This window comes from Nestor notabilis, unplaced genomic scaffold, assembly GCF_000696875.1.
Source record: "Nestor notabilis isolate BGI_N333 unplaced genomic scaffold, ASM69687v1 scaffold1145, whole genome shotgun sequence".
Taxonomy (NCBI): domain Eukaryota; kingdom Metazoa; phylum Chordata; class Aves; order Psittaciformes; family Psittacidae; genus Nestor; species Nestor notabilis.
The window spans coordinates 380,595-393,559 of NW_009929789.1; the positions used below are offsets into that span (position 1 = coordinate 380,595).

The following is a 12,965-nucleotide window of genomic DNA, read 5'->3' on the forward strand; positions in this document are numbered from 1 at the left end:
CAGCAATCGCAGCAGCTCCATGGCCGCCTCTGGTCTTATTCCAACAGCTCCACATCCCTCTTGTGCTGTTTCCCAGAGCTGAGTTATGGTTAAGATTTAACACGTGCAAGCTGTCTGGAAATGCACATACCAGAGCTTCCACCAAATTAAAGTCAATCTATCTACAGACAGGTATTTGCTGTGCAGACATACATCAAATCAATTCAATTATCAATGAACAAACACTCAACTGAATTACACCGGGCAGTGCTAAGCCAGGGACAGATAAGCTGGGTGGTGAACTTGAAAAGAAACACAATATGTTTCTACTCCCAAACCATGAAAGGTGACATGGAGGAGGGAGAAGAAACCAAAAACCACAATGCTGAATACTTATACTTCTGTGTGGATGGCACAAGGGGTCAAAGGATTACTGAAGAGGACCTACCTCTCCTGCCTGAGATTCCGACAGTTCCAGAATGAAGGGAATTTCAGTATCAAAATTAGCAAAAAACTTGGTCCACTGGTGCTCAAAAACCATTAAATCCTACAAGAAAAATATTCAACATTAAAGGAAGTGTTATACCAGAGAAAGGAATTCACAGCTTGTGCTGAAAGAACATGAATTACTTTAGAACAACACAGATGACATTTCTCTATGCAATACAGAGTACAACCTGCCCCAAAACCAGTAAGTACAAGAAAAATAAACCTGATATGAAAGATAAGGACTTTCTGCTGGATTTTAGGGGTCTTTTTCAGATGTGTGGGGTTTTTTGTTTGTGGGTTGGGTTTTTCTGGGAGACAGAAGAGGGAAAAGCCCCAGAGCTCTGCACTATCTGCTTTTAACCTAAGGAAATAGACTGGTTTGAGATCACTCCCAACTTGGACTTAATGTTTCCCACAAGAATTCCAAAATGAACACTTGGGCAAACGTAATTCTCAATTTTTCAATCTGTATCTGGTTTTGCAGTATCTTGTATCTGTTGGTAAGTAAGCCTGTGGACAGAAAATGAGGAACAGGGTGGGGAATTTGGGGAGCTCGCAATACGTGAGTAGCAGACGGTCATTTCTTCATCTGCATTTGTACAAACAGCTGCTAAGTGGAAAAGGCAATCTCAGTAACACCTCACTGAAGCAGAATAAAAAGGGAAGATGATTACAGATAAGAGCTGCATTCATAAAAATCAGAGCACCAATAACATCATCGTGCTGATAAAGCAGGAACCTCATAGAAACCGGCTGCTCTCAAGATTATTTTCAGTTACTTGTCACATACTAACTTGGAAGATTACACTCATCCTGATTTTGGAAAGTGTAGTTACTCAGATATATATCACAGGCAAACCAGAACTAGGATTTTAGCAGTGGTACAAGTCTAACACAGTATTTTACTTCAGCTACTTCACTAATGCAGCAATGAATGAAATTTAGAGATGAATGTTGATGAAATCTTACAAGCTGAAATACCAATAAAGCCTATGTCAGTGGTTTAAAATACAGGTTTACATTTAGAGGGGAAAACTATCACTGGAGAATATTCCAGTGCAAATAATCTTTTCAGAGAAGCTAAGAACTAATCTGTGGTTTTGGCAGTTTTCTGGAACATGCCAGTATTGTACAGAACATTCTTTTAAACACCAAGTGGAGTTCAAATCAGAACTTAGTGGAATCTATGTTAAACAAAGCATGAAGATAAATCAGCTTCAAATGGTCTTTAAGGTCACCTAACTTCATCCTCACTGCAAAAACTAGTCATTTTCTAAATCACCAATGCCTGTGAAACCAAAGTTGCATGAAAACCCCATTCTTTAGCTTATTTTCCCAGAAAATTTGAATCCAATTTAACAACTTCCAGATTCAACACTTCGAAGTAGGATAAGTCTAAGGGTAGACCTACCACATACAAGAAAAGTCCCAAACATTTACCTCACTTCCCCAGGAAGAGGGAAGTGAAACATCAGAGAGTAACTGTTTATACTGACAGCCTTTTAAACTGTATGACATTCTTATTTCATTACAGCACTTGATTAAACAACCAAATTGGGGTGAACTACCAGTATTTTATCAATAAGAATACTTGCTGCTCAACTTGCTATATATTAAAAGCCTGCTTTGCTGTCAAGCTAGAAGCTGAACAAAATCGTCTATACTAATAGTCATATATTGCTTTCTTCTGTGGCACTGAAATCAGAGCATCATATTAAAATGAGGAATCACTCTACAATGGCTGTTGGTATTCCACAAAGCATCAGTTCAGCCACTATGTGTCACTGTTATCCGCTTCAAGCGATCCTGAGCAGTGGTTTTTCCTGGAAGAATGGCTGTGTGTTAAAGTGGATTTTCCCCCCACCCTTGCTGCAGAAGGAGGATTAACCCACACAGACATGCCAACAGTCTGTTCTTTGTACATAATCCTATGACCTGAAGAATACTCACACGCTATTTAGAAAAACTTTAAGGAGAATTTCAGACAAACTAAGACATTCCAGGAATCCAAGATACGCAAATCTAATGTTTTGTGGATTTTATGGTTGAATTGAGGAAAGGAAAGAGACCCTTCAAACAACAGTATGCAGAGCCAGTAGATTAAGTCCATAAGCACTAGTAAAACCAAGCGAACAAAACCACATCAGTTTTGCTCTGCAGCTACAAGAACAGACCAGGCAGCTGATTCAGACTATTTCACCTGCATTACCTCAAAGAGCAAGTCCTCCAAGGAAACAGGATCCATTTTGCTGTACGTCTTCCACAAATCGACGCTGACATCCATTAACTGAAACAGATTTTAAACACACTGCTGTGAAAAACACCATGAAGAATGCCACAGATTCAGGTTTAAGCCACACAGACTGACTTGCAGCACACTGCCCAGCCTAGCAGCCCTCCTTAACATAGAATTCATATCTATTTTTACACTACTGGTTACAAAAGAATTGACAAGATGTAAATGCTCTGGATGCCTCCAAGTTTCACCTCCTGAAGTGAGGGTTTGATGTGGAAAGTTTTGCTTCCACCTTTCAAACAAATCATCTCACAAAGTTTTTCAAGTTGAATTAATAGCAAAGAACAGCATCAGCTGGTACAAGCAAGAGGGAAACATCAGTTTTCTGAGACAAGACAGACAAGAAGCGGATTCCAAGGCTACTTGTCCTACACACCAGCCAATTCTTGCTGTAAGCATAATGTAAATACAGGCTAAGCTGGTTTAACTCAGCAATCAGCAATACCTCTTTCCAAGTAGTAAGATGATGCACGAGAACACTGTTGGAAAATATATTGAGGGAAACTTGACCCTGAATAATCTCTGCATTCACAGAATCCCCACCACCCACTTAATTAAAAGTTCACCTATTGGCACAGTAAAGTCTCTGGATTACAGCATCTTGAGCAATTCTGATTTCTGTAGTAAGAGTAATAGAACAATTGCCCTTAAAGCACTGAAAAAAAAAATATAGTAAGTTATCATAGAATCCCAGCCTGGTTTGGGTGGGAAGGGACCTTAAAGCTCCTCCAGTCCCAACTCCCTGCCCCGGGCAGGGACACCTTCCACTAGAGCAGGTTGCTCCAAGCCCCTGTGTCCAACCTGGCCTTGAACACTGCCAGGGATGGGGCAGCCACATCTGTGGTCTCAGTACTAGAGAGCATCACAGAAGCACACTTCATGAAGCACATTAATTACATGGTTCATTAGACTATCTTAAAATCTAACAGCTTAGAACACATGGCAGAGGGGAATGTCAGTCTGAGGAGCTAAAAATGCACTGAGAACACCCCCTTTTAATAATGGCAGTTTTCACTTTACATTTACAGTGATCCCAAACGTACTTCCTCCCAAAGATTGTTTTTTCCTCCCCTTCTGTGCCATATAGCAGCTGCTTTATCCATGCATAAACAGTTATGTAAAGAGTCAAGAATGCCACTTCCCACTTGATATGCCCTTATGACTTTAAGAGGGAAAAAAGCAACCACTCAGGCTGGAACTAGTTGAACTGCCAGAGCTAAAAGGCTTTCTCCTAGATACTGAGTTTTCATTGCTCCTTTTTAAGGCTGCAAGTGTGCTGTAAAGACAGTGGCAACTCCCACAGTTTAATAGGAGAGGGTCTGTCTTTACAAACGTCATTGCCATTTCCTCAAAGCAGCTACACATTCCTGAAAGGAATTGGCAAGGATCATTAAAGACCCAAACAACTCCTGTATTTACAGTCCATCGACTCACTTCTGCCATCAGTAAAGGGTACTGGTACTTAGGCAGACCACCACAAGGATGCTCATCTATCTGCACTTTGTATTTAAAGGTTTGATTAAAACCATTATTATAAGTTAAATAGCTATGTTAAAGTATTGACAGGTTGATACAAGAAGATGGTTACAGTACTAGAGATGGAATGAATTAAAAGAAGAAAAGCATTAAGAAAGGTATCAATAGTAATGGAATGAAGAAAAAAAGGATGAAGATAGATACCAATGAAAAGAGTTCAGTGCTCAGAGAAAGGCACAATTGAACTCACATAATAGATTACTGAGCAAGCGTGTACAGTACTACATGTGATGAGACTTTAACAAAGGCACTATGAATTCCTTGGGGGGTTTTCCAGTTGTCAGAAGCCAGACAAAGAACATTCTGGCTGTAAAAATGGAGGAGTAACAGGAAAAATAGGACATCTGCATTTCTGGGGCAGAGGTCCAAGAAAATTAAATAGGAGAAGATTCACACAAGTGCATAAATACAAAGCTGTCCTCTGAAGATGCTGCTAGAGTTGAATTAATCAATAGGCAAGTGAAATGACACAAGTGGCTGAGAATGGAACAGCACATCATTATTAAAACTGGAAGCATCATCCAAAATCTTGACTGTTGCCCTATTCAGCAGGCTGTGATGACCCAACCATATATAATGTTGGTGAGAAAAGTACATGCATCTCTTGTGTCAAGATCAATGACCCAAGAAATACAGCCACTTCTTATTTTCTCAGTTTATCTCACAGCATTGGTCACTAACCAGCTTAACCAGCTTCTTTTGCACTGTTCTTGAAGATCTATACCCATTTAGCTGAGTTTAAAGAAGTGTTCTCTGCTACTGGTAAAGGAAGCTCTAGAAAATAAGGAAAGGAGTTCTAAATCACAACAGGGGGCTTGGAGAATGACCAAATAGTCATGGTTTAGCCAGGACTGAGTACTGTGCAGAACATAACAGTCTCTCAGCAAGATTGTGGTGTCTCCATCCCTGCACATTCAGAACTCAGCTGTGTAAGATCCTCAAAAACATCATCCAGCTTAGAAGCTCTCGTGAGTGGTGAGTCAGGATGGGATGATCTCAAACAGTACTTTCCAACGGAAAAAATTCCATGATTCAATTTCTGCTGCAGAATGGGAATGGCAGAAAAGGAAAAAGGTAACGACTCACTTCATATTTCATTGTAAAGAAGCCATCACCCCCAATGCCCTCCAGCGCAAACGCCTGCACGATCGGCCACTTCTCAACAATGAACATGTCAAATATCTGCAGGTGACCTGAAAAAGAAATGTTTCAGTGTTTAACTTTGTCTCACAAATTCCAGCAGTTGAACTTGCTGTGTGCTATTAGAGTTGTTCTGAGATTCTAATAAAGGATCTCAATTATCCTGTCTTTGCACAACTTAAAGTCTCTAATCAAAAAATGGGTTTTGTGAAACATGTAGCTTTTAGGAACTTCATTATCTGCACCCTGTATTATATCCCTTTTTTCCAGCTATCAGTCTAGTACAGAGTATTCTGTCTCTTTGCAAATTTCATTCCAACACCATTAGCAAAACTCTGCCCATTAAATTTTAAGATAAAACTGGGAGCTTTGCTTACCCCAATTTTTTCCATGTTCAGCCTTAAAATACTATTCATCATCATACAATCCCAGACTGGCTTGTGTTGGAAGGGACCTTAAAGCCCCCCCAGTTACACCCCCTCCCACGGGCAGGGACCCCTTCCACTAGAGCAGGTTGCTCCAAGCCCCTGTGTCCAACCTGGCCTTGAACACTGCCAGGGATGGGGCAGCCACAGCTCCTCTGGGCACCCTGTGCCAGCACCTCAGCACCCTCCCAGGGAAGAGCTTCTGCCTCAGAGCTCATCTCAGTCTCCCCTCTGGCAGGTTCAAGCCATCATCCCTGTGTTAATCAGAATTTTAAGTCAGGGGAGAGGAAAACCATCCTCCCTGGTATAGACCAGTGAAGCTATAAGCCATCTGCAGTGATGTGTGATTATCATCCTACACTCCTTCTTTAGACACTTCCTAGCAAAGAATTGTCATCCTTCCCCCACGCCCTGACCTGTTAATGATTTTTCAGGCAGCCAGAGCTTATCATCCTTTCCTTAAAAGATGCAACGAAGAATTAGGAATTAACCAGAAAAGAACCAAAAATCTGAATTAGCTTGTTTTGAACTTACATGATTCAAAAATAGAAAGCAATTTCCTTTATGGTTTGCCTCTCACCTACTGTACTAAGGTTACTCATCACAATAAATCATATAAAGCCCCACATGCTCATGCCAAGCACTGCATTGCTTTGGCATTATTCACCATTGGGGATACTGCAACCTTCTCTGAACAATGTAAGATTACTCTGTTGGGGCTGTGAGGCTGGCTGCAGATCACAACAGGAAGTCGTGCAGTCCAGCTTTTTTCAGTGCTAAAAAAGGAACCTTGCATAACGAAATGTTTATTCTCTCCTTACATAAAGAAGTATTTATCTGGAGCTCCCATCTGAACAGAGATCTTGTGTAGCAGCAGCACACACTTCTCTGAATGCAAATTGACTCACGCTGTGAGCGCTCACCCTTCAGACGAAGCTTCCATTTTTCAGAAAGGAATCCAACTCTTAAGTAAAAAGAGCCTCAAAGGCAACTACTGACATATTAATAGTTATTTCCCACCAAAAGCAAGGAAATCTTCATTCCCTGAGCTCTTGATTTGCATGCTGCAAAGCACTTACACCCCTATAAGCAGAAACCAAGCTACCCTACCTTGGCAGCTGTATGGAATACCAATGCGACTGCAATCCCGAACCATGTCTACAAAGCTGGAAATCTTGAATTCCTCTGCAACTTCTTCATCTTCATACTGAAAGAAGTAGTTGAAAAGAAAATGTGATTAGGCATGCCTAATTAATTGTTAGTTTTGCACAAAAGACAGTATTTATTCTACTGTTTCAATTCCATAGCAAGTGTCATGTAATCCACTAAAATATCACCTAGATCTTCCAGAAGCTAAAGAACCTTCTTCAGTTTCTCTATTTTGGAAACCCCATCATGGCAATGATGCATTCAAGCCAAGGGAAATGGTTCCTTAAAAATCAAACTTCAGAGCAAGGTTTTTAATGAGGTTATATGAAGACACAATTACATACTTTATTTTCAGCTTTCAGTGAAGTCTTTCAACATCATTTACGAGATTATGAATGACCTTTAAGCAATAAAAGATATTTTCAGAATACCAACTGATGTGCCCCACAAAACTTGCCACACTTCATGGGGATAGATATGCCTCAGGTCACAGAACAAGCAAAGAGAAGAAGTTGCTGTCTGAGGGAGAGATGGATATAGGAAAAGGAGGAGGAAAGAAGAGACTTGACTACCCTGCTGTTTCACACAAATAGCAGACTGAAGTTGTCTGAAGACTTGAGTAGACTGAAGAGCAGAAGAACAAATATCATACTTATGGCTCACAAAAGCATAAAAACCAGCCTGAAGAGCCAAATCACATAAAAATCATTTTTAGAACAGAATAAAACCCTAAAACTGCTCTGATTTTTATCTGGAAAGGGACAGTTTAGCCGTAAGTCTGAAACCAACAGGCTGAGCCCCACTGGGTACTTCAAGAGTCATTTGCTTTCTGGAGCAAGATCAGAAGGTAGTGGTGTTTTGTCTATTTACTGTCTTCCTTTTTTTATATACAGTGCTCTGAACTTAATATCAAGGCAAATTACATGATTATGAACTTCTTGTATACAGCTTTTGTGAGCTTCAGGGTACACCCAACAAGTTATTTTAAGAACAAGTTCTTTTAAGACAAGCCTGAATTGAAGATGCAGCCCCAGTTCCTCTAAGATATGTTCTTTCTTCAATCCCAGGAAGTCAGATCAAAGTTCCAGTTCAAAGCCAAGCCCCTAACAACTGCCAGTTTCTCAAGGCTTAAAATGCTGTCTTACTCAGAACTTGGGGTTTGGCAGGGTGCTAAAGGCTCGTTCACTATCTCAGATTGCATAAATACAGCCCAGTCCATAAACAGCACAGTCATGACACCCAGAAAGCTTATACAGTATTCATCAGATTTCAGCACTTTATCTTTTTGGGCTATTTTGAAGCATGTTAATAATAGGCTTTTTCTTCCAATAAATAAGAAGGAAGAAAGGAAGGTGATACTGTAGGTTTTGCCAGATTAAAGAGCTGAACAGAGCCAGGTATGGCATTTGCTTGATTTTTATAACCCCTAAGCTTTTTGAGTTTCATTTTTATAAAAGCAAGCAAAAGCTATTTTTATCACTGAAGAAAAACAATCTTAAAGGCCACTACAGACAATACTCCTATAAACAGGATGCACTTAAAGCCTGACACAGCAATAGCTTTTGTTTCTCTTTCAGCAGTAATCTAGGAACCTGGCAATTCTTATACATTAGGAATGTGGCTGGGAATGCATCGCTCAGCTCACTCAGATGAAGCAGCAATGAAGTAAATGTATTTTCAGCTTCAGAAAGCAAACTTTTGCATTCATTTCCACAAACAGCGAGGTGTGTGGTTTACCTTTCCAGTTACACCATTATTTCAGGCCAGTACTGTGTGACTAAGGTTTCTCCTCCCCACAATAGATCATATAAAAGCCCATAAGCAGATGAAACTTAAAATTCAACAGGTGGGACTGTAGTTGTCCTAGCAATAGTGTGTTAAGAACCACTCCATTCTTGATTCCAACGCTTTACCACCGTCAAGTAGGCTTCAAGATTTGCCCTCATAGTAGGGATTTTGGCAACAGGAAAACCTTGTGAAGCCAGGCTTCAGATTTTGCTGTGGCATGCCTTAACCTGTAGCTCAGCAGTTTATATCTTGATATAAAGATCTTATCCCCCTCTATGCAGCATTCATAGGAGTGTATCTCCGACACTGCATCCAGTTTTGGGATCCATGAACAAGCAAGATGTTGCTGCTTGTTGTGGTACAAGTTCACTGGAGGGCCACCACAGCAATCAGTGGGTTGAAGCACTTGTCCTACAAGGAGAGACCCAGGCTTCTTCAGCCTGAACGAGGCAATAACTGGACCTCATGACTGCCTATAAACACCCCCAAAATCTTACTGAGATGGTGAAGCCAGGCTCTTCACAGTGGTCTGCAGTTGCAGGATGTGTGATAAAGGGTATGATTTAAAACACAAAAGGTTCAGATTAGATCGAAGGAAAGTCCTTCTTACTGTTACAAAGGATGCCCCATCACTGGGGATGTTCAAAGCCAGGTTGGACACAGGGGCTTGGAACAACCTGCTCTAGTGGAATGGGAGTTGGAACTGGATGAGCTTTAAAGTCCAACACAAGCCATTCTGTGATTCTATGGTACTAGAACAGTGAGGTAATGGAGCAGATAGCCAAAAGAAGTTCTGCAGCCAAAAGAAGTTCTACAGTCATCATCCTTGGATGATTTCAACATCCAACTGCAAGAAAACTGATCTGATCTCAGGGCTGGACAGGATGATCTCCAGATGTCCCTTCTAACCTCAATTATTTCATAATTCTATGATCTATACTATCAAACAGTCACATAAGAGACACAATCAATCTACCAGGCCAGGCTGGACAGAGCCTTGGGCGACATAGTTTAGTGTGTGGTGTCCCTGCTCATGGCAGGGGGGTTGGAACTAGATGATCTTAAGGTCCTTTCCAACCCAAACTATTCTATGATTCTACCACAAACTCCTTTACTTTCAAGCTAGAAACTCAAGGAAACAAAAGGTTTCTCTCCCTGACCACCCCATTCATTCTTCCAGCAGCTTCACCCCCTAACCCACTCCCTTCAGAAACTGAGACACAAAACTACATGGACTGAACACCAGGGGAAGCTTCCCATGATGGCATTTAGGAAGAAGCATCTCCAGTTTCAACTAGAATACAAACTACTTTACTTTCAAGCTAGAAACTCAAGGGAACAAAAGGTTTCTCTCCCTGACCACCCCATTCATTCTTCCAGCAGCTTCACCCCCTAACCCACTCCCTTCAGAAACTGAGACACAAAACTACATGGACTGAACACCAGGGGAAGCTTCCCATGATGGCATTTAGGAAGAAGCATCTCCAGTTTCAACTAGAATAAAAAGACTCTTATTCTACACCTAAACAGAGAGCATTTTCACTTCTTACTCCTCTGTCAGTACTTGACCACGATGAACAGAGCTTTTCTAAGAACACCTTGGCTTTTAAATGCAAGATGAAACTCATCACTCCCATGGTCTAGTGAAAGTAAAGTAATAGCCCTTGAAAGGAAGAGTTGAAAGTTAAAATGAAAGTATATAATGAAGTTTCTTAATTTTAAATGTCTTACTAAGCCATCTTTTCTAATATTCTACAGCCTATTCAGGTTAGATATAAGGAAGAAGTTCTTTACTATGAGGGTGGTGAGGGCCTGGCACAGAGTGCCAAAAGAAGTGGTGAATGCTCCATCCCTGGCAGTGTTCAAGGCCAGGCTGAACAGAGCCTTGGGCGACATAGTCTAGGGTGAGGTGTCTCTGCCCATGGCAGGGGGATTGGAACTGCATGATCTTAAGGTCCTTTCCAACCCAAAACATTCCATGATTCTGTGAACTATTGGCAAACACCACATTAAAACACTACTTTGGTAGCAAACAAGGCCATCATTGGAAATCTCACTGTCAAATGTAATGCTTGATTCAGAGTCTGCATTTCTCACAACCCACATCTTTTTCCTCATTAAAAGATCATTGACTCATGTCAGAACAATAGTAATTAGTGGGCAAGGGGAGCAATTTGTCTTCACGCTCCAACAAACACAGAGTATTAAAAACATATTCTTCTAGCCCACATTAGCAAAATTATTAATATCCATTAATATACAGATCACTCCCCTGCTGAGTATGAAAAAGAAGAAAGAAATCATTCTGGAAGGAATGTTACAAAAAGAAGTTGCACTGTGAATATCAATTCATTAGCAAATCTCATCTGTATTCATGTTGCACTTACCTCGTTTTCAGTTAGACAGTGAAAATGCAAGTTCCTCCAGTATGCCACATATGGCAGAAGATGATTATAATTCACAGGGTTACAGTACAGATGGACACTGTCAGGCTTTATTAATATGATTATATCTGCAACAAGCAGAAGCAATATTATTCCAGCATCAAGACTCCATCAACAGAATTAGATGGGCATTAAAAAACCTCTCACAGAAACTGGATAGAAAACATTTCTCCTATGCTGTTCCTCACTAAAAGAAAATGGTTTAACTATTTGAATACACCATCATTCCCCACTTCCCTACAAAAAGAACAAGAAACAATTGGCAGCCACATACAGTTCTAAGCACAAGGGTACTTTTTACTGTTCTGAACAATTGTGGGTTTATTCTGAAGTCTTGCACAGAACTTGCATCAGCCTCTCCTTTGAAAAACCAAGAGTGTCAGTGAGGAGTCTTGACAGCACTTACACAGCTGGAAACTAGAGCTGCTCTTGCCTGATATTACATCAGGTTACTCCAACTAAAACTACCACTAGAGCCTGTGGGGCAGATATTCAAGGTTTCATGTAAGGGAATAATAATCTATGATCATGGTGATTGCCACCTTCCAAATGATACAGAAGTGAGATGACATGTTAAAGTATAAAAGAACACAAGTAGTTTAGAACTCCAGAGGTGTGAACACACAGTCGTTGCTAACGTGTACATATATACCATGACTGAACTAGGACTCTTCATCATGGGCTGATTTTGGTTAGATTTAGAACACTGGGGGGAACATGTTTAAAACCAAGAGTTCTTCAGCAGCATTTTTAAGACGTTTTTCAGCTGTATATATACAATTAGAGATTTGCTGACTTCTTTTTGGCTCTGCCCCTGCTTCTGCTCACCCTCCCACCAGAAAGACTGAAGAATAGGCCTGAGTATGTTACTCACCATCCAGAACTTCTTCAGGAAACTCAGTTCTTTCAAAGTCGTTGTTATTCTGGTTATACAAGCCAAAAAGCAGATAGTTCGCCAGTTCCCTGCAGCCTTCATTGTACCGGCTATCTATTCCTGCAAAAGCAAAGCCATGCGAAGTGTTACGTGTCCCAACTACACCTGAGAAGGTTTAATCCCTTAACAAAAAACCTTTGAAACAGGAGTATTAACTCCTTCACATAGCCAGGGAACTTAAGCCCTTTGGACATACTGGGAAAAGAGGGTAAGGGAAAAAGGAGTTGTTGCAAGTTCATTGCCACACACTGACATTTCATTCTTAACCAGATCCATGGGCATTGCTTAAAAACTTAAGTCTAGTGTTGTGCTGTGCTCTGCACCAACTAAAGTTCCATTTTATCTCATCATTCAAACTTCAACATCTGTCTGGGTGCAGCATGCATTGTAATTAAGATGTTCTTGATTGAAGCTTCCTAACAAACTAATCCTGTGACCTAAATCTCCTGCTTTGGAATACATGATTAAACATTATCTTATCGGTATTAGAGTGCAATCCCTGAGTCACCAGAAAGCCAGTGAGGACTTCTAATAAATGATGAAAAGGTATTCTGACAAAACATATGGTATATGAGCAGCTGCCAAGGAAAGCCTTTTCTGGGCCTTGGGAATATCAAATTAAAACACGTGGAGAACTGGAGCATGAAGAGATAGAAAACAAATACAAGAAGAAAGGAAGCACGCCACAAAAAAAGAAGGACATGGAGCTGCTGGAGCAAGTCCAGAGGAGGCCACGAGGAGGATCAGGGGCTGGAGCACCTCCCATATGGAGACAGGCTGAGAAC

At 40.8% G+C, this 12,965-nt stretch overlaps 1 protein-coding gene across 1 annotated transcript in view; it reads right to left on the bottom strand.

Annotated features, from left to right (window-relative positions):
- The window catches only part of LOC104406228 (chromosome unknown open reading frame, human C20orf194), a 62,049-nt gene that overhangs the window by 43,030 nt on the left and 6,054 nt on the right, over positions 1-12,965 (bottom strand). Inside the window, exons 2-7 of the mRNA XM_010015152.1 lie at positions 12,121-12,240; positions 11,190-11,314; positions 6,976-7,072; positions 5,387-5,493; positions 2,678-2,755; positions 428-526 (exon numbers count right to left, since the gene is read on the bottom strand). Of these exons, the coding sequence (XP_010013454.1) occupies positions 428-526; positions 2,678-2,755; positions 5,387-5,493; positions 6,976-7,072; positions 11,190-11,314; positions 12,121-12,240 (626 nt within the window). The remainder of the gene's footprint in view (positions 1-427; positions 527-2,677; positions 2,756-5,386; positions 5,494-6,975; positions 7,073-11,189; positions 11,315-12,120; positions 12,241-12,965) is intronic.